The 22,045-nt window shown below is 51.3% G+C and overlaps 1 protein-coding gene across 4 annotated transcripts; it reads right to left on the bottom strand.

The window, feature by feature from the left end:
• Positions 1 to 991: 991 nt before the first annotated feature.
• On the bottom strand, positions 992 to 21,269 carry INPP5B (inositol polyphosphate-5-phosphatase B). 4 transcript variants are annotated; one of them, XM_033157479.1, is made up of 22 exons: positions 21,129 to 21,269; positions 20,944 to 21,014; positions 20,504 to 20,601; positions 20,050 to 20,079; positions 19,137 to 19,253; positions 14,150 to 14,252; positions 13,020 to 13,190; positions 12,392 to 12,493; positions 11,433 to 11,547; positions 10,550 to 10,666; positions 9,504 to 9,691; positions 8,375 to 8,486; positions 7,748 to 7,857; positions 6,215 to 6,350; positions 5,499 to 5,609; positions 4,721 to 4,883; positions 3,668 to 3,903; positions 3,204 to 3,320; positions 2,791 to 2,875; positions 2,101 to 2,228; positions 1,868 to 1,979; positions 992 to 1,504 (listed from the first exon to the last, which is right to left on the bottom strand). In XM_033157479.1, the coding sequence occupies exons 1-22, from the start codon at positions 21,183 to 21,185 to the stop codon at positions 1,380 to 1,382; spliced, it is 2,604 nt and encodes an 867-aa protein (XP_033013370.1). In that variant the 5' UTR covers positions 21,186 to 21,269; the 3' UTR covers positions 992 to 1,379. The 4 variants fall into 4 exon arrangements, 3 of the variants coding, with proteins under 3 accessions (XP_033013370.1, XP_033013371.1, XP_033013372.1); XM_033157480.1 differs by lacking the exon at positions 20,050 to 20,079; XR_004427167.1 differs by lacking the exon at positions 992 to 1,504 and having other exon boundaries at positions 2,101 to 2,233.
• Positions 21,270 to 22,045: the final 776 nt, after the last annotated feature.

Here is a 22,045-nt window from a genome sequence, read left to right as displayed (position 1 = left end):
CCAGGATGAGCAGGTACAATTGAAGTCAGGGAGAAGGCTCGATAATTTATAGGCTTGTTAATTAAAAGACTCGTTAATGAGCAGGTTGCCTGGAGGGGCCCTAAGTGGGCACAAGAGAGGGGGAGGGGTCTCCTGCCTGCTTACTCTCCCTGTCACTCCAATCTCAGCGTAGGTGGTAACCCAGTCAATCAAGGCTGCTCTTTCCTTGAAAGAACTTGGCAAGTGCCCGATCACCACACCAAGGGAGCAGGGCAGAAACAGGCAGCCAAAATAATCAAGCAGTTGGCTTGCAACAATTGAAGATTTAAGGAAGAGGTAATGAAAGGGACACAATAGCTTAGTGTGTAGAAAATGGAGAGAAATGTTTCTCTCTCTCACGGGGCTTGCGCACACATCCTCAGAGCCCCACCGCACACTTCCTTTCAATTTATGAAGGGTTGTGTGTTCCATGAACCCACCACTGTAGTTGTTATAGGGGCACAGGAAACTGTTTCTAGGCTAGGAGGCCCAGTGGGTAAGCCCACTAATAGGAGGAAGGCAGGACTGAAAAAGAGGAAGTGAGAACTTCCCCTGCAGTTACAGCATCAAACATAGTTGCTAGTCAGGGCAGCACATCCTGACTATGATACTTCCATACCTAGCAAGAACACAAACTGTGATCACAGTCCTGGGCCTCCATCCCCATTCAGAGAAACAACAGACTCCCACCAGTGAACCAGGCTCCCAGAAAGTGCCATGAGCTAGACATAAAGCCAATGTGGCTTTTAAGTGGTCAGAGATTTAGCTTTAAGCCAGCTTTGTGCACACTCCTGATCTCTATCCAACAGAGGGCTATCGAAGCCTACTAGCCATGATGGCTATGCTCATGATGGGCCATTGCCTGAAGCAGCAGACTCTATGCTCTTATGTTAAGATCCTAAAGGCACCTCTCGGGTGTTGCTGCTGCCAAGCCAGACATCTCCTTGGATTAACAATGAGAGCAAGTAGCATGGACGTTAATAAGTTAAAATGTTTAATTATATTTATATTACATTCTTTGCTTATAAAAGTAGCTGATTTAGGTTATCAAAGATTAAGCATTAAGGCAATGGCAGATAAAGAAGGACATTGTTTTGTCACAAAACATGACATACCGCAGTCAAGATCCAGTGTGCTGACTGACTGCTAGTTTAATATAAAAACTCACTGTGCTTTAAAGTGCTGCTAACACAGTAGCAGCTGCTTCTTCCCACCTGACCTGTGCTCCAGAATTAAAAAGTATGTACATGTCTTTACATTTTTTTAAAAACAAACAAACCAATTACTGCAAAATCTAATTTTCTGAATATACAAAACTATTTTTTACAGAAGCCCTGCCTATAGTTACTAGTCCTTGGCCTTCACAGTGTGATTTCTTCCCGCGAAAGGAACTGCTGGATGAATTGCTGAGCTTTCCGCTTCTCGGCAGTGCCTGGCTTGGTGTGACCAGGAGGGGGACGGAGCAGTAGCCCCCCAAATATGCTACCTGCACAGGAAACATGATAAAAAAATTAATTAGTGTTTGCATACATAAGTGGCATCTGAGTTCCATGTAAGGAGCTATCAAGGGGGGTGACTGTATGCCCTCCTCAAGGCCCACCGCACCAGCTGATGTTTTTTGGTATGGTGTCCCAAATGATTAAATGCACAGGAGTTGAGATGCCAGCTCACTACCTCCACTTGGCTCAACCTATGTTTTAAAACAAGCTGCTCCAGGGCATAGTTAAATGAGCTGCATTCCTGTCAGGTGTGTGACAAGCCAAAACATTTAAATCAAATAGGTCACGACCCCGTTTATCCCAGTTCACTCATCCTAGGATCATCCACCAAAGCCAGGATCAGTTCTCACCAAGAATATTCACATCCAAGTGGTTTTTCACAGAGTGCTGCAGTAGTTCCCGCAAAAATGCTATCAGGTAACTGAAGACATTTTTATGACACTTGGGCAGTGTGGAAACCACCTAGGAGCAACAGAGAAGGAAGCTGCCGCACGCATGCAAACACACTTGCCCCACCAAGGGACCAGGCAGCCTCTTGGCATTACATGTCTCCCATTTTGGCAGCCGGCCTCTACTGGCTTACCTGATTGCTCAGCACATGGCTGTCAGCAGCCTCCAAGCACTTATCGTACAGCGTGTAGCAGATTACCGGCTCAGGGAGACTCTCCAAGAAGAGCAGCAAAGCTTCCGCCACCGAGTGGTTGCTGCCATCTGGCCAGTGATGTTTAAGGAACAGGCAGTCACCAAGATGGGACCAGTGCCAGCTGCAATGTTGAGACACTGGGAAAGCCCACTCACCCGTAAGGAGGCCCCAGCATAGGGGGCCGCACAACCACAGAGGCAGTAAAAAAATGCAAGATGACAACTAGCTGCAATAAGGTATTCACAGGGGGAGAAATGTTTGCCTCATCTGGTGCAGAAACCCAGCTCATAGGTAGCTGGGATGGGGATTGGGTTGGCTGAACTGCTAAGGAAGGGAGGGGGTAAACTTTGCAGAGAGGATCAGCAGACTCCACAAGGTAATGCAGTGCAATTGAATCTTATGCAGGGGTTACGTTCCAGAAACACCAGAAGGCTTTCCCAGTGTGACAAGAGCATTTAAGCCCTCTTGCCTTGCTTGCATTTAACTTGTAGAATTTCAACCAGCCTGCCTTCAACCGCATATGGTTGAAATTGTGCATAATATGCAATTGTACTGTACTGAATTGCAAGGGGTGGGAGAGAGAAAGATAATGCCAGTCCCTCTTTCAAAACACACTTCCTCCAAGGATACTGAGCGTATCCATCATCCCTGTGTCCAGGCAATCACGGATCTGTTCAAACTCGACCCTCAGGCCTGGCTGCTGGAAGAGGTCCTCCTGCAAACATGAGCAGCCACAGTGAAAGGCAAGGAAGGCAAAAAAAGAGATCAGTTTCACTTTGCTAGATCTGTGGAGCTGCACCCATGAATACAACCACACATCCCAAGAGCACAATGAACCCAACGCAGCCAAACTCCAGGGCACAAACAGTGCAGAAGCCCCCTTGTTAGTTAGCAAGCACCATAGATACTGTTCGTTCCCCAGCATTTAATGAGCACTCCTGCCCCTGCTGGGCTTTGCCAAAGCTAAGCTCCTATCCTAGCCTCTTCCCATAACAAGGCCAAGCACACAAAAGGAAGTTCAGGTTCAGGGGCATCCTTCTAACCTGCTGGCAAGCATTGCGGTACAGGTGGTCAACCATCATCCACAACTCCTTAGGAATGTCCAAGGGCTTCTCGGGCCAGGAGGAATCGTCGTCACTTGACCACAATGGCAGCAGAACCTGGAAGGGAGCAACAGGGTTGGAGAAAGGCCACAATCTCAGTGGTAGAGCGCCCACTCTACATGCAGAAGACTCCAAAGCTCAATTCCCTATAGCATCTCTAGGTAGGACAGGGAATGCCCCCCTGCCTGAGGAGCCACAGCCAGTCAGTGTGAGCAGTCCTGGTCTGGAAGGGCTGTGTAGTCTAAGGCAGCATCCTCTGCAAAGCAGCATTGCACATGAAGCAGAGTTGGAAGGTCCCCAAAAAGTCACCTAGTCCAATGGCCTGCAATCCTCATCCCAAGCCAACTCCCTCAAAATGTCTTTGGGATGAAGGGGAGGACACTTGGTTGACCATAAGAACTCACTAGCTTCCTGATGGCCTCTGGTGACATCTCTTGGATGGGCTCCCTCATGTGGCAGAGGGTCTGCAGGGGACACCCGAAGCAGCTGGGCAGGTAGTTCCCTGACACAGGCAAGAAGTAATCTTTGCCCCGGTCAAGGTGCAGCACCAGGATGTCCTCCAGCTGGTCCTCTCCAGAGTTCAAGCGCGTTGCTGTCGACTTGTTCACAAACAGTTCCAACTCGACCGTCACCTCAGCATCTTCAGGGAGAAGGAAGATGGACAGTTTTACAACACCGAGCCTCAAAGCATCTCACAACCTCACGTAGTTTGTGGGGTGGGGAGAAAGAGGGGGAAAGATGGATCCCTACAAGGAAGGTCCCTGATGGAAGATGAGCAAGTTCCTGCTGAAAGAAACATTCCAGAGCAAACCCACAAAATGCTCGCCCAGCCCCACTGTCAACACACACCAGGATCCACAGAGTCCAAGGACTCAGGATAAATTGAGAGCTAGTGTGGTGTAGTGATTAGAATGCTGGAGTAGGACTTGGGAGAGACCAAGGTTTGAATCTCCACTTGGCCACCAAACAACATCTCCAAGAAAAGGGGAGGGTGGCTGCTTTGTGAGTCCAAAGAGCTGCAGGTAGAAGACTGTCTGGGTCCCTGGATGAGGCATTGACAGCCCCAGCAAACAGAGTCTGCTCATGAATACCCAGAGCCCTCCCTGCCCTGACAGCTGGTGAAATGCAAAGGGTACTTCGTGTCACAATAAATCTGTCTTTTAATTTTTTGCTGGACTTTTGCTGTTCTTGCTACAAACACGGCTGTTCTCCAGATCAATGAAGTGATACTTTAATTTGTGAGCAACTGTGGCTATCGGGGCTCTGAACCAGATTTGTCCGAAGCTTGAATCAAACTGAGCATATTTGGAGGACCTTGGATGGATCAGGTGCACACAGCCACGGGATGCTGAATCAGGTTGGGCTGGCCAAGAGCAAATTGTGGCTGTCACCCGGAGGGAGGATCAGGCAGGAAAAGTGGTAAAACCCCATGAAAAGGCAGAGACCTCCCAGCTCACCAGGTAACAGGAAGCCCTTGTTGGGGTTTGCCATCAGCCATGGCTTGCAGTAGGCCTCTTCATCCAGCTTGTTGATGAACTCAAACTGGCAAGGAACGGGCCCATTGTGGATGGTGAAGGACGCCACCTGGTGCTGCATGTACTTCACATCCTTGAAGAGGAACTGTGGGTGGGGGAAGAAGCACAAACATGGAGGAGAAGGGTGAGTTGTGCATATGTAGCCTGGAGAAGAGACTGAGGGGGGATAGGAAAGCCATCTTCAAATAACTGAAGAGCTGTCTCCATGGAAGATGGAGCAAGCTTGTTTTCTCCTGCTCCAGAGGGGAGGACCTGAACCAATGGACTCAAGTGACAAGGAAGGGGATTCCAGTTAAAGGTTAGGAAGAACTTTCTGAGGGTAAGAGCCATTCGGCAGTACAACAGAGTCCCTCGGGAGGTGGTGCACTCTCCTTCATTGGGGAGTTTCCAACAGAAGTCAGGCAGACAGCTGTCAGGGATTCTGTAGCTGTGATTCCTGCATGCCAGAGGTTGGACCCTAAATTACCCTTGAGGTTCCTTCAAGCTCTACAATTCTATGAACCAAGGGCTTGACCCCCAAGCTCCACTGAACACCCAGGTCCCAGTGGCAAGCTTGGGAAAGGTCTGCTGGGAAGCTCGTTCTGTGGAATGCCATATGTGGCCTTGAGCCAGCAGGCCCAGTGGGGCTGTATCTCCAGAAGCAAGCCTCTTGGTGCTGCGCTCTGGCCAGGGCAGCAGCAGCAGCAGCAGCATATCCTACCTCCCTCTTGGAGAGGGTGACCGACGGGATGCTGGCATTCTCCATCTTGTCCAAGGAGCGCACTATGTCTTCAAAGGATTTGCGGTAGAGCTCCTTGTCGACCACTTTCACCTGAATGAAACATGCAGCAGCAGAAGGGTCACTGGAGGGAGAAGGGGGGGGAGAGACAGAGGGGAGGAGGTTCCCCCTCCCGGGAGTCCTCAGCATCACCTGCCATATTAACTAAGCACCCAACACGCAAGATGCAGAGGAAGCTGGCTGTCAAACGCATCCCATGGGGCGCACCCCCCCCCCAAAAGTGATCAAGGGTTCTGCAATCCCTCTCCTCTGGCTTACACCAGCCATAATCCTTGTTCCAGCCCTTTCACCCCTGGACTGTATCAGCTCAGCTGATAAGGAGAGAAATCACCATGTGGTAGGTGCCCAAGAAAGACCTAGAGAAAGGAGGTCCAAGATTTGATTTTTTGCAAGGGGGGGAGGTGGAAGATGCAGCATTTGCTTGTGCAGCACAGTGTCTGGCCAGCCTCAGAGCTGGCCAAGGTTGCTGGGATTCCTGCATTGCAGGGGGTTGGACTAGATGACCCTTGGGGGGTACCCTTCCAACTCTATGATTCTGTGGAAGAGAAGGAGAGGGTGGCAAAATGGAGGGAGCCAGAGTGATGGGAGCCCTCCCCAGGCTCTCACACCAGCTGGGCTTGAGGGAGGCGGATGCCTACCCCAATGTCAAAGATGGCACTGACTGGCTTGTGGTCGCTGCCCCTCAAGGCCATGTGGCTCCGGTAGCTCAGCTGAGAGATATTCTTCCCTCTCCACAGGATCCGGTCACACCAGGCTGGCGTGCGGCATTTCTCACTGCATGGGAGGCAAAGCAAGGAGAAGAACGGTCATTTCAGCCACCAGACTTGGCGCGGAAGCTCTCGTCCATTCTGCTGTTGCTCTGTCGGTGGCAGAGCACACGAAGACTGTGGAAACAGCAGACAGCGTCTGCAATACCCTGAGAGATGGGAGACTTCAGTCACTCCATACCCCAAACCAAAGGAGTCCCTGCCAGAAGAAAACTAGCATGTCAGACATGTTGGTTCCAGCTTAGCCTTCTCCTCATTATGCTAGTTTTCTATGGAGTGGGGCTGTATTGTGTGGAGGAACATTTTGCTCTGGGTGTACCAGCTGTTTTCAACCTAAGAACAAAGCCTTGCCATCTTCTTAGATGTAGGAGTCATCGGCAGCCCACAATTGAAGTCTGCAGGGAAGGTTTCTAGAGATGTCCTAGGAATGGTGGTCCGCATTGCTCCATTAGCTTCCCCATACTCCTCACGGATGTTCCTGTTCTATTAATTCAGCTGCTCTGGAGAGTGTGAGTGGAATGGCCCCAGGCTTAAGAGCCACATGGGATGAGCCTGGAAAGAGAACAGTGCACCCCCCTGGAAACCTCCCAAAAGGGAAATCTGAAACTGCCAAATAAAATTACAAGGCTGCTGTAAACTGTATCAGGAGAGGTTAGCTTCCAAAGTCCAGGGACATTATTATTGTTCTTGTTGTTTACCGGTAATTTATTACCCACCCTTCACTCCAAGGTCTCAGTGTGGACTGCAACAATTTAAAACACAACATTAAAAACTTAAAAACAAAAACAAAACTTGGTTTAAAAATACAACCACAAAAAATAACATCTCATAAAAATAACAGTAACATGTAATGAAAAGTAACTGAAAGTTCATACAGTTGCTTATTTTTAGATCTGCAGTCTTTCTGCATTAGAAATCTAAACAGAGCTGACTTTTCCCACGTCATGGGATGCACCCAGTAAAAGACACCCTTCTCATGCCATTTTAAAGTCCATCTACTAACCAAAAGTGGCAGCTTTCAAAATGGTGGGAAGGGCTGCCACATCCCCTTGCCGGCATTAAGCCAAGGGGAACATTTTGCTTGTGCTTCCCCCCCCAGTTTGTAAGCCCTCTGAGGTGGGGCCATCACCAGCTTGTGTACTTCGGGGTTTTCCTCCAAAGCAGCATTCTAAGAGCTTCTAACTGGATGTTAAAAAAACGAAAAATGAAACAGAAGTTCACAGGTTAGAATGGCTTTGCATGCATGTTTGTTTTTTGGTCTGGTCTTGTGCAGATGCTACAGAGAAACATCTGCACAAGAGAAAGCCTCTGGCTGTTCTGGACCATCACCATTTCCCTGGCAGAGATGGTGACATGCGAAGAACAGAGGACCCAAAATGGCTCTGGTGCTCCTGACAAGCCTACCTGGTGTCCCAGTCATCAGACCCAGTGTTGTATTTGTATGTTGGCTGGAAGGAAATCTCTCCCTCCAGGAAGCCTTCAAAGACTGCCTTGGCCTCCATCTGCTTTTTCAGCTGAGAAGGAAAGAGAGCAGAGAGGTGAAACTGAGCAGCAAAGCATCTTTCGAACCCAAGCCTCCCTCGGGAATGTCCACACCTCCCTGCCTGCTTTCTTGCGGCAAATCCTGCCTCCTGGTGCAGCCAACCATGTCCATTAGAACTCCTGACTTACTAGAGCAAAATAGTTGATTGGTTATCCTACATGTCTTAAGGCTCCTTTGGAACTCACCGGGACTGTTTTTAGTCTTGGTGGAATAACAGCCCAGTTGTGTTTTGTTAAATTTGCTTACAGGTTTCTCAAAAATTTAACGAAAACATTTATTCAAAGGAGAAGTAAAGGGACTCTTGCAGTTGAAAGATTCCCCAGCCTTTCCTAGCCACTTTCTGGAAGCAGCTGCAGCAACAGAGCAGCTTTCCCCCAACACCTGCCCTGGCCCCGTGAATGCCGCAAGAGCTCTGCACTCTCTCTTTGGAAGGCTGACCCTTGTTGGAAGGCAGATCTTGCCTGCCTACCGAAAGCTCCCTCACATACTTGGTCATGCTGATAAAGGGTGGCGAAATCGTGGGCCTCCACCAGCTTCTTCACACGCTCCACATCCTGCTCCTCCAGCCTGTAGTTCAAGTCTCCCAGCCACAAGACCACACTGCAAGGGAGGCGCTGGTGTAAGGAAATGGCTCCAGAACCCTAGAGGCTCTTCACAGCTCCTATTCCTAGCCACGTAGCCCCAAGATGCACAGTGTCACCCCAGCAAATGAAGAGATGTTCCCAGCTCCTTGCCCACCCACAACCTTCCTAGTTCCTCCTACTAACTTGGAAGCAAATCAGCGACCACCAGAAGGTCCGGGAAATACATGATCCTTCACACAAGTCCTAGAGTTGAAGCCACCTAAGATGGAAGACAGGCAGCGGACTACAGTGCTGGCAAAGAGAGCTGCTTTGAGACTGGTGGCGATTTCCCCAAATAACTATGTAGCCCTCCAGTTGTATTCCAAATCCCAATCGTACAGCCAAGGCCAGGGATGATGGGAACTGTAGTCCAGAGGACTCCCACCACTGGCAAACTGTCTTGGCTGGTGAAATAAGCAGCACAACCAAACTATAGATTACACAGAGGGTACATGCAACTGTCTCCTGGGGGAGGCTTTTTTCCCAAAAGCAAATGAAAAGCAACTATAGAAGTCTTATGAGCACAAGGAGGGAGAGCTGCTGTTGCTGAATTCCTTTCCTTCCAGCTGTTTCTCCATCCAAAATGACCTCCTTCATGGGAGAAAGACACCGTGCAAGTTGGGGTGGGGCTGTACTTTGAAAAGGGAAATGGCAGGATGGAATGGGATTAAGCAGCCACTCGCCAAACTGCTTTTCATTTAAAAAAAAAGAAACGGTAAGAAATAGAATCAAATTTATGTGAAGCCAGACAAATATTAAAAATTAGGGAAATGGGGTGAGGTGGAGGGTGAAGAGAAGAGACAAGGCCCATACCATAAGAAGACAACAAAAAACACAGTTCAGATGGGTGGGGTACAAATAATAAAAGTATTATTATTATTATTATTATTATTATTCCCAAACCCATAAAGCCAAGTTTCCGTATTTGCTCCACGACTTCACAGCAGAGGCTGGATCCTTTCCCGCTTGCTTCCCTCCCCCTGCCCCCACTTACTCGTGCTTGCCAATGGTGAGGGGTGGCAGGCCTGGCTCTGGCGGGCAGAACTGCATGCGTCCACAGATATCCCGGACGTCCTGGTTCCGCCGCTCGTACTCCTCGGTGTGGGCTGCCAGGTGGGAGTTCACGAAGCAGACAGTGGTGTTGTGGAACCGGAAGCGGATGGCCACTCCCCCCTTGTTGCCCTTTATTCGTAGAAGAAGCAGAAGCAGCAGAGGAGCAGCCGGGGAGAGAGAGAGAGAGAGAAGGTGGTGACTCTATTCCCTGCCTACTATGGAAGAAGCAGGCAGAACAGACTCCAAAGCAACTAGCCAAGACCTCTCTGAAGCAAGCAGGAAGGTGCAAAGGCCTATGAAGCAGGGGGTGGCTAACCTTTTGGGGGCCAAGAGGCTAAAGCAAAACTATGTAATAGCGGGCATGGCCCAGTTTTAATTCAAGGAGAAAATCTGGTGAGTCACAAAAACTTTTGGGCATCACAGAATCGTTGCAGAGGACCCGAGTGGTGTAATGGTAATAGTGTCAGACTAGGATCAGGGAGAAACCAGGGTTTGAATCCCCGCTCAGCCATGAAGTCTACTGGATGACTTTTGGGCCAATCACTGCCTCTCAGCCTAACCTACCTCACAGGGCTGTTGTGAAGATAAAATGCAAAGTGGTATGTAATTGCAATAATAGTAACAACTTTTTTTTTAAAAAAAATGTTTTTTAAAAAGTTTGGCAAATTGTGGGGGTGGGGTTGAGTTGGGACCCCCTACAAAACCTTTTGAGGGTCCAGATGCAGCCCACGTTCTGCAGGTGAGCCAAACAAAGCCCAGAGGCCCCCTCCCCTCATGTCCATCTCCTGCAAGAGTAGATGAGATGCTGGTGACGGCGGTTAAACCTGAATATTAACAGGCAGCCCACAGCAGCCTCATCACACCCCAGAAAGGATGAGGGGGCAGCACCCTGCAAGGCTCTCACAGAGAGAGGTCTGGGTGGCCCCAGAATGGCAACAGCAGACTCTCCCCTGCCCACCCCCCAGTTTGAGGGTGGTGAACACTCACCATCCTCCCCATGATGCCCGTGCCAACCGTCTCAGCCTCAACCTCAGAAACATGCACAGCGAGCTCAGTCCTGACGTAGAATAGCATCAGCATCCCAACAAGCCGGATAAGCTTTACCTGCATGTTAACCAGGGAAACAAAGAGACAAAGGCTATTGGAATAATAGGTTTGTAGAGAAATGACCTCTGGGGGCCGTTTAGTTCACACCCCTGCAATGCAGGAATCACAGCTCAGGAATCCCCAACAGATGGCCATCCAACTTCTGCTTATAAACCTCCAGTGAAGGGGACTCCACCACCTTACAGTACTATCAAAGTCCTTCCTAATGCTTAGTCGAAACCTCCTTTGTTGTCATTTGAGTCCACTGGTTCGTGTCCTACCCCCCTGGAGCAGCAGAAAACAAGTTTTCTCCATCCTCCATGTGACAGCCCTCCAGATATTTAAAGAAGGCTCTTATATCACCTCCCAGTCTCCTCTTCTCCAGGTTAAACATCCTCAACTCCCTCAACTGTTCCTCATCAGGCTTGTTTTCTATGCCCTTTATTGGTTGCACTCTGCTCACATTCCAGCTTGCCAATATGCCGGGTGTGACCTCACTGGCTGCTGCCCACATTGCCCTGGAGGGAAAATGGAATTGCCCCCCCCCCTTGCAGAAGGCTCCTTTTTGCCTTCCCCATCACCTGTGGACTTGGAGAAGGCATGAGCCTCTTTTACAGTCCTTCACAGGGAAGCAGAGTCCCCTTGTCCCCAACCCCTGCCATTAACCTCTTCTGCAGAACATCCCGCCCCCAAACACACACACAGAAGGCTGCATGAAGGGGTAGAAGAGCCTCAGGGAGAAAGAGGAGGTCACTGGGCCTCTTGGCAGCTGAAGCCAGCTCACCTTGGCATACTTCGCCTCGGGGTGAAGGCTCTCGGTCACAGCTTTGAACCATTCCTCTTCTTTTGGCGTGTCATTGAAGAAAAAAGCTTCTTTGCTCAGGTCAAGCTCCTGGAAGCTGCATTCAAGAGAGCAAACCATGAGCTGGGGGGGGGGGGCATACCCTCCCTCCATGGAGAAGAACCCAAGAAGAACCTGCTGGGTCAGGTTAATGGCCCAGAGTTCAGCATCCTCTTTTCACAGTGGCCAACCAGATGCCCTCATGGAAAGTCCTCAAGCAGGAACTGAGCGCAAGAATAGCACTCACTCTTCTTCATCCATCAGTTCCCAATCAAGTAAAAGATTATATGTTTTACACAATATTTCCTTAATATTTTGTAATACTGGGGTGCTCAATTTAGAATCCTACTTTGCAAAACTTTTTTTTTTTTTTAGAACTGAATTGAATACACTTCTTAGTTGCTGCGTCCGACTGTGGAGGCAGAGCCTAGCCATTGTAAGCTAATAGCCATCAGTAACCCTCTCCATGAATTTGTCCAATCCTCTTTTAAAGCAGTCTGGGTTGGTGGCCAACACTACCTCCTGTGGCCGCGAGGCACTGCAGGAGCAAGAGACCTCCTCTACCTAGTAAAGTAGAAAGATGAAGGGCCAATTAAACCAGATGGCATCCCCAGTGTTCAAGAGAGCTGCTCACACATGTGTATCCAAGTGGGCAATGCTCATCAAGAGGAGGAGGAGGAGGACTAGAGCAGGAGGGGATGGCAGGTGCAAATCCCTCCCACCCAGCTCACCGGGTGACCCGAGAGTGAGTCACTGCCTCTCAGGCTCGCCTACCCCACATGGCTGATGTACAGACAGAATGAGGAGGGGGTGACCCATGCATGTTACTTTCGCTCCTTGGAGGAGATAAAAGGTGGATGAGAAACATAACAATAAATGGTTAAGAAGAACCCCACACGTACCCCACACAGTAAATGTCTGGGGGCTCAGCATCTTGGCTCAGCCAGGGCTGGAGAGTCTCCTTGGGCGACTGGCCATTCACGTTGTATGTGCCCACAAAAAACCTGCCAGGAAACACACAAAATCTTGCTCTGGATCTTGTCAACAACCTCTGCCCCACCAGCACAGGAGGAGGAGGAGGAGGAGGAGGAGGAGGAGGAGGAGGAAGAAGAACCCACATTGCCATTTCTACACCCAGGCCGGGCCGCCCTGGCACCCGAGTGAGAGCCAGCATAGTGCAATGATTAAAGTGTTTGTCTAGACTCTAGGACCTGGGAAACCAAGGTTTGAATCCCCTCTCAGCTATGAAACTGAGACCTTGGGGGCCAGTCACTGCTTCTCAGCAAACCCTACCTCACAAGGTCGTTGTGGGGTTTAAATGACGAAGGGGAGAAACACGCACCTGTGCCACCTTGAGCTCACCGGAGAAAATGAATGCAATAAATAAATAAAATTAGTAGGCAAGTAGCCACGGGGCTTGTGCATTTGTGGTGGAAAAGGCTCAGGGTCATTCAAGGAATCCCACTGGGGGAAGCGTGGAGCTGCCTTTGCCACACACCCCCGGCATCGCTCTCTCAGAATCACCCGTACTTGAAGCCCTGGAGGTATGTGTACTCGTCCTCCTTCTGCAGCAGCTGAGACTTGATGATGGTGTCTCTCAACCCAAAGGTCTGCATAGACAAGCCCCGCATCTCCTCTGACACCAGCACACTGGAGGACCGGACCATCTCGCTGGTGATGTCATTCTTGGGCTTGTTGGGCCTGGAAATGAGAGGAAAGGGCAGAGGGAGGGAGGAAGATTGGGGAAGGGGGCAGGGGTTGGTTTATTTCATGTGTTTTTGCTATCAGCAGAAAGCAAAGAGAAGCCAGGAGCCCCACGCTGGCACAAGGAGGGCCAGAGTGGGGCTGCAACACTAGCCCACATGCCTCCCCCTCACTGCCTTGAGTCAGTGCCAGGAGGAAAAGCCCACTCTGTTCTACACTTACAAGTGTTGCATCCTCAAGACAGGAACACTGCCCCCCTTACAAGGGGGCAGGTCTGCAAGAGGACAGGTGAGGACTGCCCCCCCATTAGATACAGGGTGGAGTGGCCCAGCTGTGGGCCCAATCCAATTTGGGAGCCTTGCACAAGCACACAGTAGGGGTTATCCTTTCCTTCCAAATTGCTGTAGTACATGTCAGGCAGGTTCCCCTTTAAAACAATGGTTCCCAAAGTGGTGCCCTCTGAGGGGCTGTGGGATTCCCTGCGTAAGGGGTGCTAAGAGGCGGGGGGTGGGGAGTGCTGCAGTGCAAATGACTATCATACTTAGAAAAGTTGGTAACACTAGATCAAGTTCATTCATTTTGTTGAATTAAACCAATTAGTTCTAATTGGATTATGAATAAATATGCAATTGTTACTGTGTGTTGTTATGATGTTATTATCTTCCTTAGTGGGTCATGCAAACCACTATTCTGAATAATGCCTTTTATAGAACCAAGGGGCCAGTGGCCTGAAAAGGTTTGGGAACGACTGCTATAAAGCGCAAGGGAAAGGATAGTAAAATGAATTTCAGGGAGGTTCTGCTCCTGTTAACTTTTGGAAGTCTGCCTGAGAAAAAGACACTCTTCTGAACTGCAATCCAAGCCCCTCAACCCCAGAAGCAAAAGGCACAGAGGCACTCTGACCCCATTACGTTACATGTTTCCAAGGCTGGCTGTGGCTGTCATGTTCAACTTACTTGGGGACGGCAGCAGCAAGACTGGCACCACTTGTGCTGCCCACCTGGTTCATAGCTGGTGGCTGTTTCCCTTTCTGCTTTGGGTCCTCATTCCCAGCAACTCCTAGAAGCAAAAGGAAGCCCATGAAAGCAGTCTGTCTCTGACCAGTGCCTGGGAAATCTCAGCCTGCCCAAGGCTGACTCCCAGAGAAGGAGGAGGCTCCTCCTTATCTCGGCTGCACCATTCCTTGGGGTGGGGTGAAGGGCAGGCTGCCAGAATGCTGCGCTCCTCCTCACAGTTGGTCTCAGGGATGGCCAAGCGGAAAAAGATGAACATAGCAAGATGGAGAACTTGGGAGGAAAGCAAGCAAGCTGCCTTTCAGCACAGATCAGAGCCACAGGCCACAATGAGAGCAGAAGCAGCGAGCCCTGAGGGCTAGGGGAAAGGATCCAGCATAGCCAATGGCAGCCTCCCAGATCCAAATTCCCGCTCCTGCCTTCTCCAAGGGATTAATGTTCTGGTCCTACACAAAAGCCACCCTTTCTCTGCCACCCCTTACTAGTCTGAAATGCAGGCAGCAGGACAATCACATGCCCCACGGAAATGGCAAGGTCATCTGTGCTTTACGTTACTGGTTTTTTAGACTACTTAATTACAAAGTGGTCTTTGACTTCACCTGCAAAAGCACACTCCCTCCATCAGCTCGAGAGACAGATGCCAATGGTGTTATTAGCAGATTATCCGAATGCCAAGGGTGTTATTAGCAGTTTTTCACATTATGTTTCTTCCAGGCAAGAAGTAGAGTATTAAAATCACGGGGTGCAGGCAAAGCTGCCCATTTTGCAACCCTCTCTGCACCAGATAAGCCTGCCTGAACAAAGCCATCTAAAGTGATTCAGCAGCATGGAGGGGGGGGAGGATGAGGTTGAGTCCACAAATAGCACACGGACACACCAATCACTCACAATCTCTTACATTCCTAGATACTGAGCTTTTGACGGCGCTGTATTTTTGGTTTGTTTTTAAGTCACATTTCAAAGCTCAAGGAACCAATGGATCCACATTTTTTGGGGGGGGTGTTTCCCAGCCCCACCCATAATAGTCTTCCAGGGTACTGAAAAAGAAGTGTAACCACAGTCACAATTTAGCAAACCTTCAAACTTCAGAAGTTTGAATATTTGAAACTGAGTTGATTAATGCTTTAGGAACCCTGAACATTTTTAAACAGCAGGTTAAGCTCCCTCCTAAAGCCCAACATTCCAGTGTCCAAAATGAGGAATACTGTCTGTAAAGAATTTTCTTTTGGTGGACTATGGGTCAAGTGTTTGTGAGTAAGCTCCACTTTGGACATCTCCATATTATTTTGGCTGAAACAGCAGCATCTGCTCCTGTTGGTAATCCACTTTCTGCGGGATGACGAAAGGAAGAGGGTGGAGGGAGAGAAACCAGCCGAACTTCTCTGAGGCCAAAAGCAGCCCAACCGCTGCTGCCCTTGCAGACAAGCCCAGGCCAGGCAGGAGCATCGGGTGGGGTGGGGGATTACACCACCCCCACCCACCAGGAAAGCCTGAAGCCAGCCGTGCCTGGGACTGGGGAAAAGAGCCTTGAAATTGCAACGTTGCAAAGAGCTCCTAGAAGGCGCTTCCTGCCTCCGCTCCACGTGGAGCATCGCCAGGCAGCAGGTGGGGGCTGCTCGGGCAGAGAAGGAAAGTGCTGGACTGGGGACCCCTTAGCCCTGAAGCCCACCGCGCCCAAAGAGCATTTTCCCCGCAGGCGAAATGGGCTCCCAGCCAGGAACCAGCAGGTGCTGCTGCTGCAGGAGCAACCAGGGACCCGAGGCGGGCAGGCGGCTGCCTGCCGCCAAGGGATTTCCTGCTGCCGGGCCAACGGATCTCTCCCGACCCCTCCCTGCAGAAGAGCCCGGCTCTCTCCATCCCTCCAGGCAGGGCAAAAGCCGCTTTGGGTGTGTGGAAAATGCAGCCAAAGTACAAGGGCGAAATCCTCCTCCTCCTCCTCCTGAGTAGTTGCCTGCGCGGAAGAAGCGCCCGCCGAGGAAACGGCGGGTAGCCCGGAACAGCAGGAAGAGGGCGCGCCCCGGGGCCGCATCCGCCCAGCCAGCACCTGCAGGGCTGGCCTAGGGCTGCAGCGCGCGTCGGGGAAGGGGCCCAGCATCTTCCTTCCCTTAACCGGGCTCTAGTAGAGGCGGGACCTGCTGCCGCCTCTCCAGGCTATGCAAGTGGCGGCGGCCCTGCTTCCCTCACAACGGCCCTGCGAGGTAGGGCACAGTCTGGGGAAGCCACCGCTCCAGGGAGCTTCCCGCCAGCAGGCGAGACGGCCGGTCGGACACCGCAGGCAACGGCGGGCCATCTCTTCCTCCCGAGTCGGGATCAAGCGCCTAGTCCTCAGTGCGCGACTCTTCCTACCTGCGCGCCGCAGCCAAGAAGCGCACATCGCCCGGTCTGAATCCCAGGAGCGGCTGCCCACCAGGCCACACCCTTCGCTCGGCTCAGCCAATCACAGTGGAGTTCGCCTCCAGAAACGCCCCCGCCCGAGGGTGGGGCGGATCCAGATCAGCCCAGCAGAGCTCAGCAGCGCCCCCACAGGAAGGGATAGCAAGATGCGGACTCCCTCACCTCGCGCTGCTGCGGCTAAAAATGCCTTGATTCATCGTTGATGGTCATGATCATCACAATGAGCATTTTCTCGCATTGCAAGCGGACCGGTCCCCTCATGCTTTGGGAAGCTCCGTGTGCGCTGACGATCCGCCACACATAATACTGGTCGTGCCATCAGCTCTACTCCCTCCCGCGTCTATGCCGCTGGCGGGACATTAAGGGGCGAGGGAAGAGAAGAAAGGCTGAAAGAGTCCGATCAAGTGCGCTTGAGCTTCACCGCAGTTGGGAGTGACAAGACTAAAGTTTTTGAGAAAGGGGGGGGGGAGAGATTGATGGATGAGGGAGAGTAAAGTGGCAGCCCCTTGGACTTCTGGGCAGGAAAGGGGGCAGTCACTTAAGGCATAAGTTCAAGGTTGAGTTCAATGGGTTGTTATTATTAGGATATAAGGCCCCTAACACCTTGGGACCAGTTTACCTATGAGATTGCCTTACCTCCTGTTCACCCACTCAACCGCTCCAATCTGCAGAACTGGCACTATTACAGATGCCTCATAATGATACCCGTTCCACATTTGTAAGAATTCAATATTTTAGTGTGGCAGCACCTACACTCTGGAACTCCCTGCCTATTGATATCAGGCAGGCGCCTTCAGCCTACTATTTTCAGCACCTGCTAGAAACATTTCTGTTTAGACTAGCCTACCCAGATATTTTCCTGCCCACCTAGCAGTTCAAAAGCACGTCAAAAGTGCAAGTAGATAAATAGGTACTGCTCTGGCAGGAAGGTAAACGGCGTTTCTGTGCGCTGCTCTGGTTCGCCAGAAGGGGCTTAGTCATGCTGGCCACATGACCCAGAAGCTGTACGCCAGCTCTCTCGGCCAGTAACGCGAGATGAGCACCGCAACCCCAGAGTCGTCCGTGACTGGACCTAATGGTCAGGGGTCCCTTTACCCTTTACCTTTGCCCAGATATTTATGAAGCTGATGTGAGTTTGAATCTGTTTTTGTTTATAGTTATTTTTACTTCTATTAAGTCTTAATATTGTTGTTAATGCTTCCTATTTATAATATTATGCTGGGTTGTTGTTGTTTTTGTAAACCACTTTAAGGTTGTTTGCAATCAAGCAGTGTGTAAATTTTATGAAATTAATAAATTAGGTAGAAGGAGGAGCCCATTAATGGAAGGAGAGGGATAGAGAGACCCCCTGTGCTGCCCTGGGATATATTTCGGAGGCTTTCTTTCTGGTTAGTCTTTCCACTCAACTACAACAGCACATAGGCAGAGTTTGGATTCTTCCTTCTTGTTGTCTTAACTGTCCGTTGCTGTCATGTTGCCATCCTGCCCTAGAGTGACACAGGAGAATGGGCTTTTAAGTCTGGTGGAGGCCCCATTGCACTAGCAAACAAGCACCGGACATTTGTCCCACCATGACAAATGCATCTTGCTCACTTGCTCTCTCCAGGTCATCATCTCACAGGCAGATGATTTAGTTGTTTATTTAATATTCTGGTTTATACTCCCAGTGCAGGACCCAAGGCAGCTCACAGCATAAATTAAAACAAATACGGTATGACTAAGCACAAACAATCAATACAGACATTAAAAACTAACCCTATTACAAACAGCACTTAAAACCATTTAAAACTGCACAAACACACACACAAACACAACACCACCCCTCAGAAACCCTACCGCAACAGCCAGTTAGTGGCCAAAGGCCTGTCAAAACAAAAAAGTTTTTCACTGCTGGCTAAAGGAAAGCTAGCCTCTTGTGGAAAAGAGTTCCACCATCTGGGAGCAACCACTAAGAAGGCCCTCTCTCATGTCCCCACCAAGCATGCCTGTGAAAGTCGTGAGACTGAGAGAAAGGCCTTCCTAGGAGATCTCAAAGCCCAGGCAGGTTAATTTGGGGAGATTCAGTCCTCCAGATAGCCTGGACCCAAGCCATATAGAGTTTCATGGTCATAACCATCATTTTGAACTGCAAACAACCAGGCAGCCTTGTAACAACAGTGGAGCTGTTATAACAAGGACGATCTAACTTATGTCCTTGCCAGCATCAGGGACCAAGATACCGGTACTTCTGTCTGTTCCTCAGTGGGTTGTTAGACTACTTGCACAACATAGGCTCCTCTAACCTTGCCAAACTCTGTGACCAAGGGAAGCCCAGGGCTTGGAAGCCCAGACAATATTTCTTATCATGAAATGCTGCACTGGAACGCATCAGTGACAATCAAGTATATGGTGGTTTGAAGCCTTTTAAAGAATTGGTCACTGTGGCAAGCTCCCATTCAAGCCTCAGGAGTTCAACACTGACCCCCACTCCAGTCCTTTGCAAAATCAAATATAGCCCAAACTTTGAGGCCCTCCCATCAGCAACAGAGTCTCGTACCTGCTGGGCTGCAGCGCTTCCTGACCTCTGTCAAGAAAGTCTGTGTCTGTGAGCCAAAAGGCAGCTGCACTAGCAAGTTGGCATCACTTGAGATGATATGGACAGTGACATCAGAGCCTATAGGAGAAGGAGAGAGGAGAGCAGCATGAGCAACTTTGTGGGCTGACCATGGGAGAAGCATTTCTGGAGAATAAGCTGCAGCAGCACTCCTATTGCTGCCCCACCACACAGCAGTTTGGACAAAACTGGGAATAGCTAAAGCTACCCAGAAGTCAATGGCTCCATCCTTCTCATTCCCCATAAGCGACCATGGAAATATCTGTATTGAAAGGCACCAAAATGAACAATATACATATGGAGGCAGCAGTGGGGATCTGTGGCAGCACCTTCAGGCAAAGCTCCACATGTGTGCCTAGTACACAACAGCAAGGCAAGTTTTAATCTTTCAACAAGCAATATTCCAGCCCACATGGGTTACAGAGATTGGCTTTGAAGTGTGTGGTTGTTGAAGTTTCAGAATTCAGAAAGGGTGGAGGTGGGCACCCAGGATTTGCTCTGTCACTGTGGACTGCAGGAGCTGCTCTGGGAGGAAGGCAGGAGGCGGGAAGGGAGAGAGAAATTAAATAAGAAACAAAGACTTAGTGGAAGCAGAAGGAAGCAAGCAGAGGATCTCATCTCAGTGGGAACTGGCTGGCTTGGGCCTGTGTGTTGCCCAGTCAGTGAATGCTGTAGCATTTCCCAGGTACAACAGTTTGGTTATCTGTGTAATGTGGAGAACAATCCATGGCCCCCTTGGTGTGGCTCACAGCTCTCTGCTTGCCAGGGAGTGAGTGAAGCAATCCCAAAAGTGAGGGGCAGGCACCATCACACTTCTGGGGAATCATCGTTTACAAGAACCACAGCAGATGCTTACCTACAATGTGCAGGTCATTCTCCCGGGCCACTGTCAAAGGAGAAATTGTTTTTATTATTTTAGTTATTTATTTGTATCCTGCGTTCTTCCTAGCCCAAATTTAAGCAACACAGATAAAATACAGAAAGCTAAAAACATACAAAAGATTGTTTAAAATCTGCCTGGCCAGTGGCTGTTGGAAATGCCACCAAAGGGGTCCCCCTAAGCTCCCCCCAAAAGGCCCGGTCAATGATTATTCATTATCTGGGGGGTGGGGTGGCCAAGGGACAGAAACACGGGTGACAACGTTCCCCAAAGAGTGCATCCACTACCTGGCTCTTTGGGGGATCAAGTGGGTCAACGGGAATCATTTCAAGTGCCCCAAGTCGAGGGGGAGGGGGGGAGGCAGCGGAGCCTTCCCTGCAGGGGAATGTGGCAAGGAAGTCAATAAGGCAGGAAGGAGAGAAGCCCTCACCTTCTACCACGGCAAAGCCTTCCTGCAGGAGCAGGACCCTCTCCAGGCGCACGTCCTCGGCGGTAATGGCCATTCGCCGGTGGCTGTACAGGCAGATCCTGCGGAGACAGAGCCGGGAGACCCCGCGCCCTCCCCATCAGAGACCAGAATCGTGGCCTCAGCACCTCGCCCACAACGTCTCAGCACCCCAGAGATGCTGCTGTCCCAAGCCCACCTCCCCCGGCACCCTCCTGGGATCCTCAGCGCCCCCTTCCGCTCGCTCCCGGGAACCTGCTCCGCTCCGGGGCCGCGCGAGACGGAGGAGCCGGGAAAGGAGGAGCAGCAGCCGCAGCCGCACGGAGGGGCGGGGAGGAAGGAAGAGACCCGCCTCCTCCATTCCACGCCCGGCTCCTGCCCTCACCTGTCTCACCTGTCCCACCTGCCGGGCGCAGCGGACTTACATGGCTTTGCCGTGGCTCTCCACAAGGCCCAGCAGACGGCTCTCCCCACCAGCCAGGAGCCCCTGCACCGCCTGAAGCCGGAGGTCAAGGAAGGGGCCGGAAAGTGCCGGAGTGGCGAGAGACCCCCCACCTCACCCTGCCCGCCCTCCCGCTGGGTCCTTCCCGGGGCGGCCCCCAAAGGATACGACCAGGCAGGTCTCCCCCGCCGAGAGCGCTTCCTGGATGGGCACCGACTGATCCATCCTGCGCGGACGGCGGAGCAGGCGGCACTCCCCGCTGCTGCTGCAAGAGGGAGAGGGTCACCCGGACCCGGCAGCTCCCGCCGCAACCGGGAAGCGTCAGGAACCGAGCCGAGGAGGAAGCGGCGGTGCTGGAGCCTGCAGGCCTCTTTCCTTGAGCGCGGCGGGGCGGGGGGAGAAGACGGGTCCCGCCTCTGGCCTGGCTGCGGCTGCTTTGGCGGCTCCGGCCTCCCGGGCGGGCGCAAGAAGGCGATAGGAGGCGGCCGCCGACGCATCGGCGCTCCCAGGCCCCGACGAGGCGCGGGAAGGACAGCTCCGAGCTCCTGCCACCGGCCTTCCCCCCACGGAGCGGCAACTGCCCGGGCTGCAAACCCTTTCCTTGCCCGACTGACTCGCCGAAGCTAGGCACCCACCCGCCCCGTCTGCTGCCAGTTGAGCAAGGCAGCGCAGCTTGCCAGGGTGCCACTTCCATAAAATGATGCTGCCAGCTCCCCCTGGAAGGTGCACCCCCCCCCCCGTCGGCAGGCGACCTCGGAAAAGTAACGAGGCTCCCAGGCCAGACCCGCTTGAGGCAACAGCCGCTGATCTTGGCGGTTACCTGGTGCAGTGATTGCAAAACCGTGGGTGGTTTTTCTGCCTCTGTGGAGGAGACACGGTGCGGGCCCAGGGCAGAGACATGGACTTTAAACACACACAAACACTGCTCATCTAGTTAAATAGATTTATTTGCAATTTTTAGGCAAGAGAAACATTTCTGATACTAGAAGTGAGGCGGTGGGTGGGGAAAGACAGGCAGCCCAGCGAGAAAGTGGGTCCCTCATTTAAGGCAGCAGCTAAGATCAGCCATGGCAGCAAGGACCTTC

This window comes from Lacerta agilis, chromosome 8 (genome assembly GCF_009819535.1).
Source record: "Lacerta agilis isolate rLacAgi1 chromosome 8, rLacAgi1.pri, whole genome shotgun sequence".
In the NCBI taxonomy this organism is placed as follows: Eukaryota; Metazoa; Chordata; class Lepidosauria; order Squamata; family Lacertidae; genus Lacerta; species Lacerta agilis.
Note: the sequence above shows the minus strand (reverse complement) of the source record. Positions and strands in the feature narration are given on the sequence as shown.

Coding starts and splice junctions, on each gene's coding strand:
- INPP5B (XM_033157479.1), bottom strand. CDS start 21,185: ATGGATCAGTCGGTGCCCATCCAGGAAGCGCTCTCGGCGGGGGAGACC. Junction 12,494..13,019: donor ACATACCTCCAGGGCTTCAA/GTACGGGTGATT, acceptor GTTTCCTGGCAG/GTTTTTTGTGGGCACATACA. Junction 1,980..2,100: donor GCCATGTGCTGAGCAATCAG/GTAAGCCAGTAG, acceptor TGTTGCTCCTAG/GTGGTTTCCACACTGCCCAA.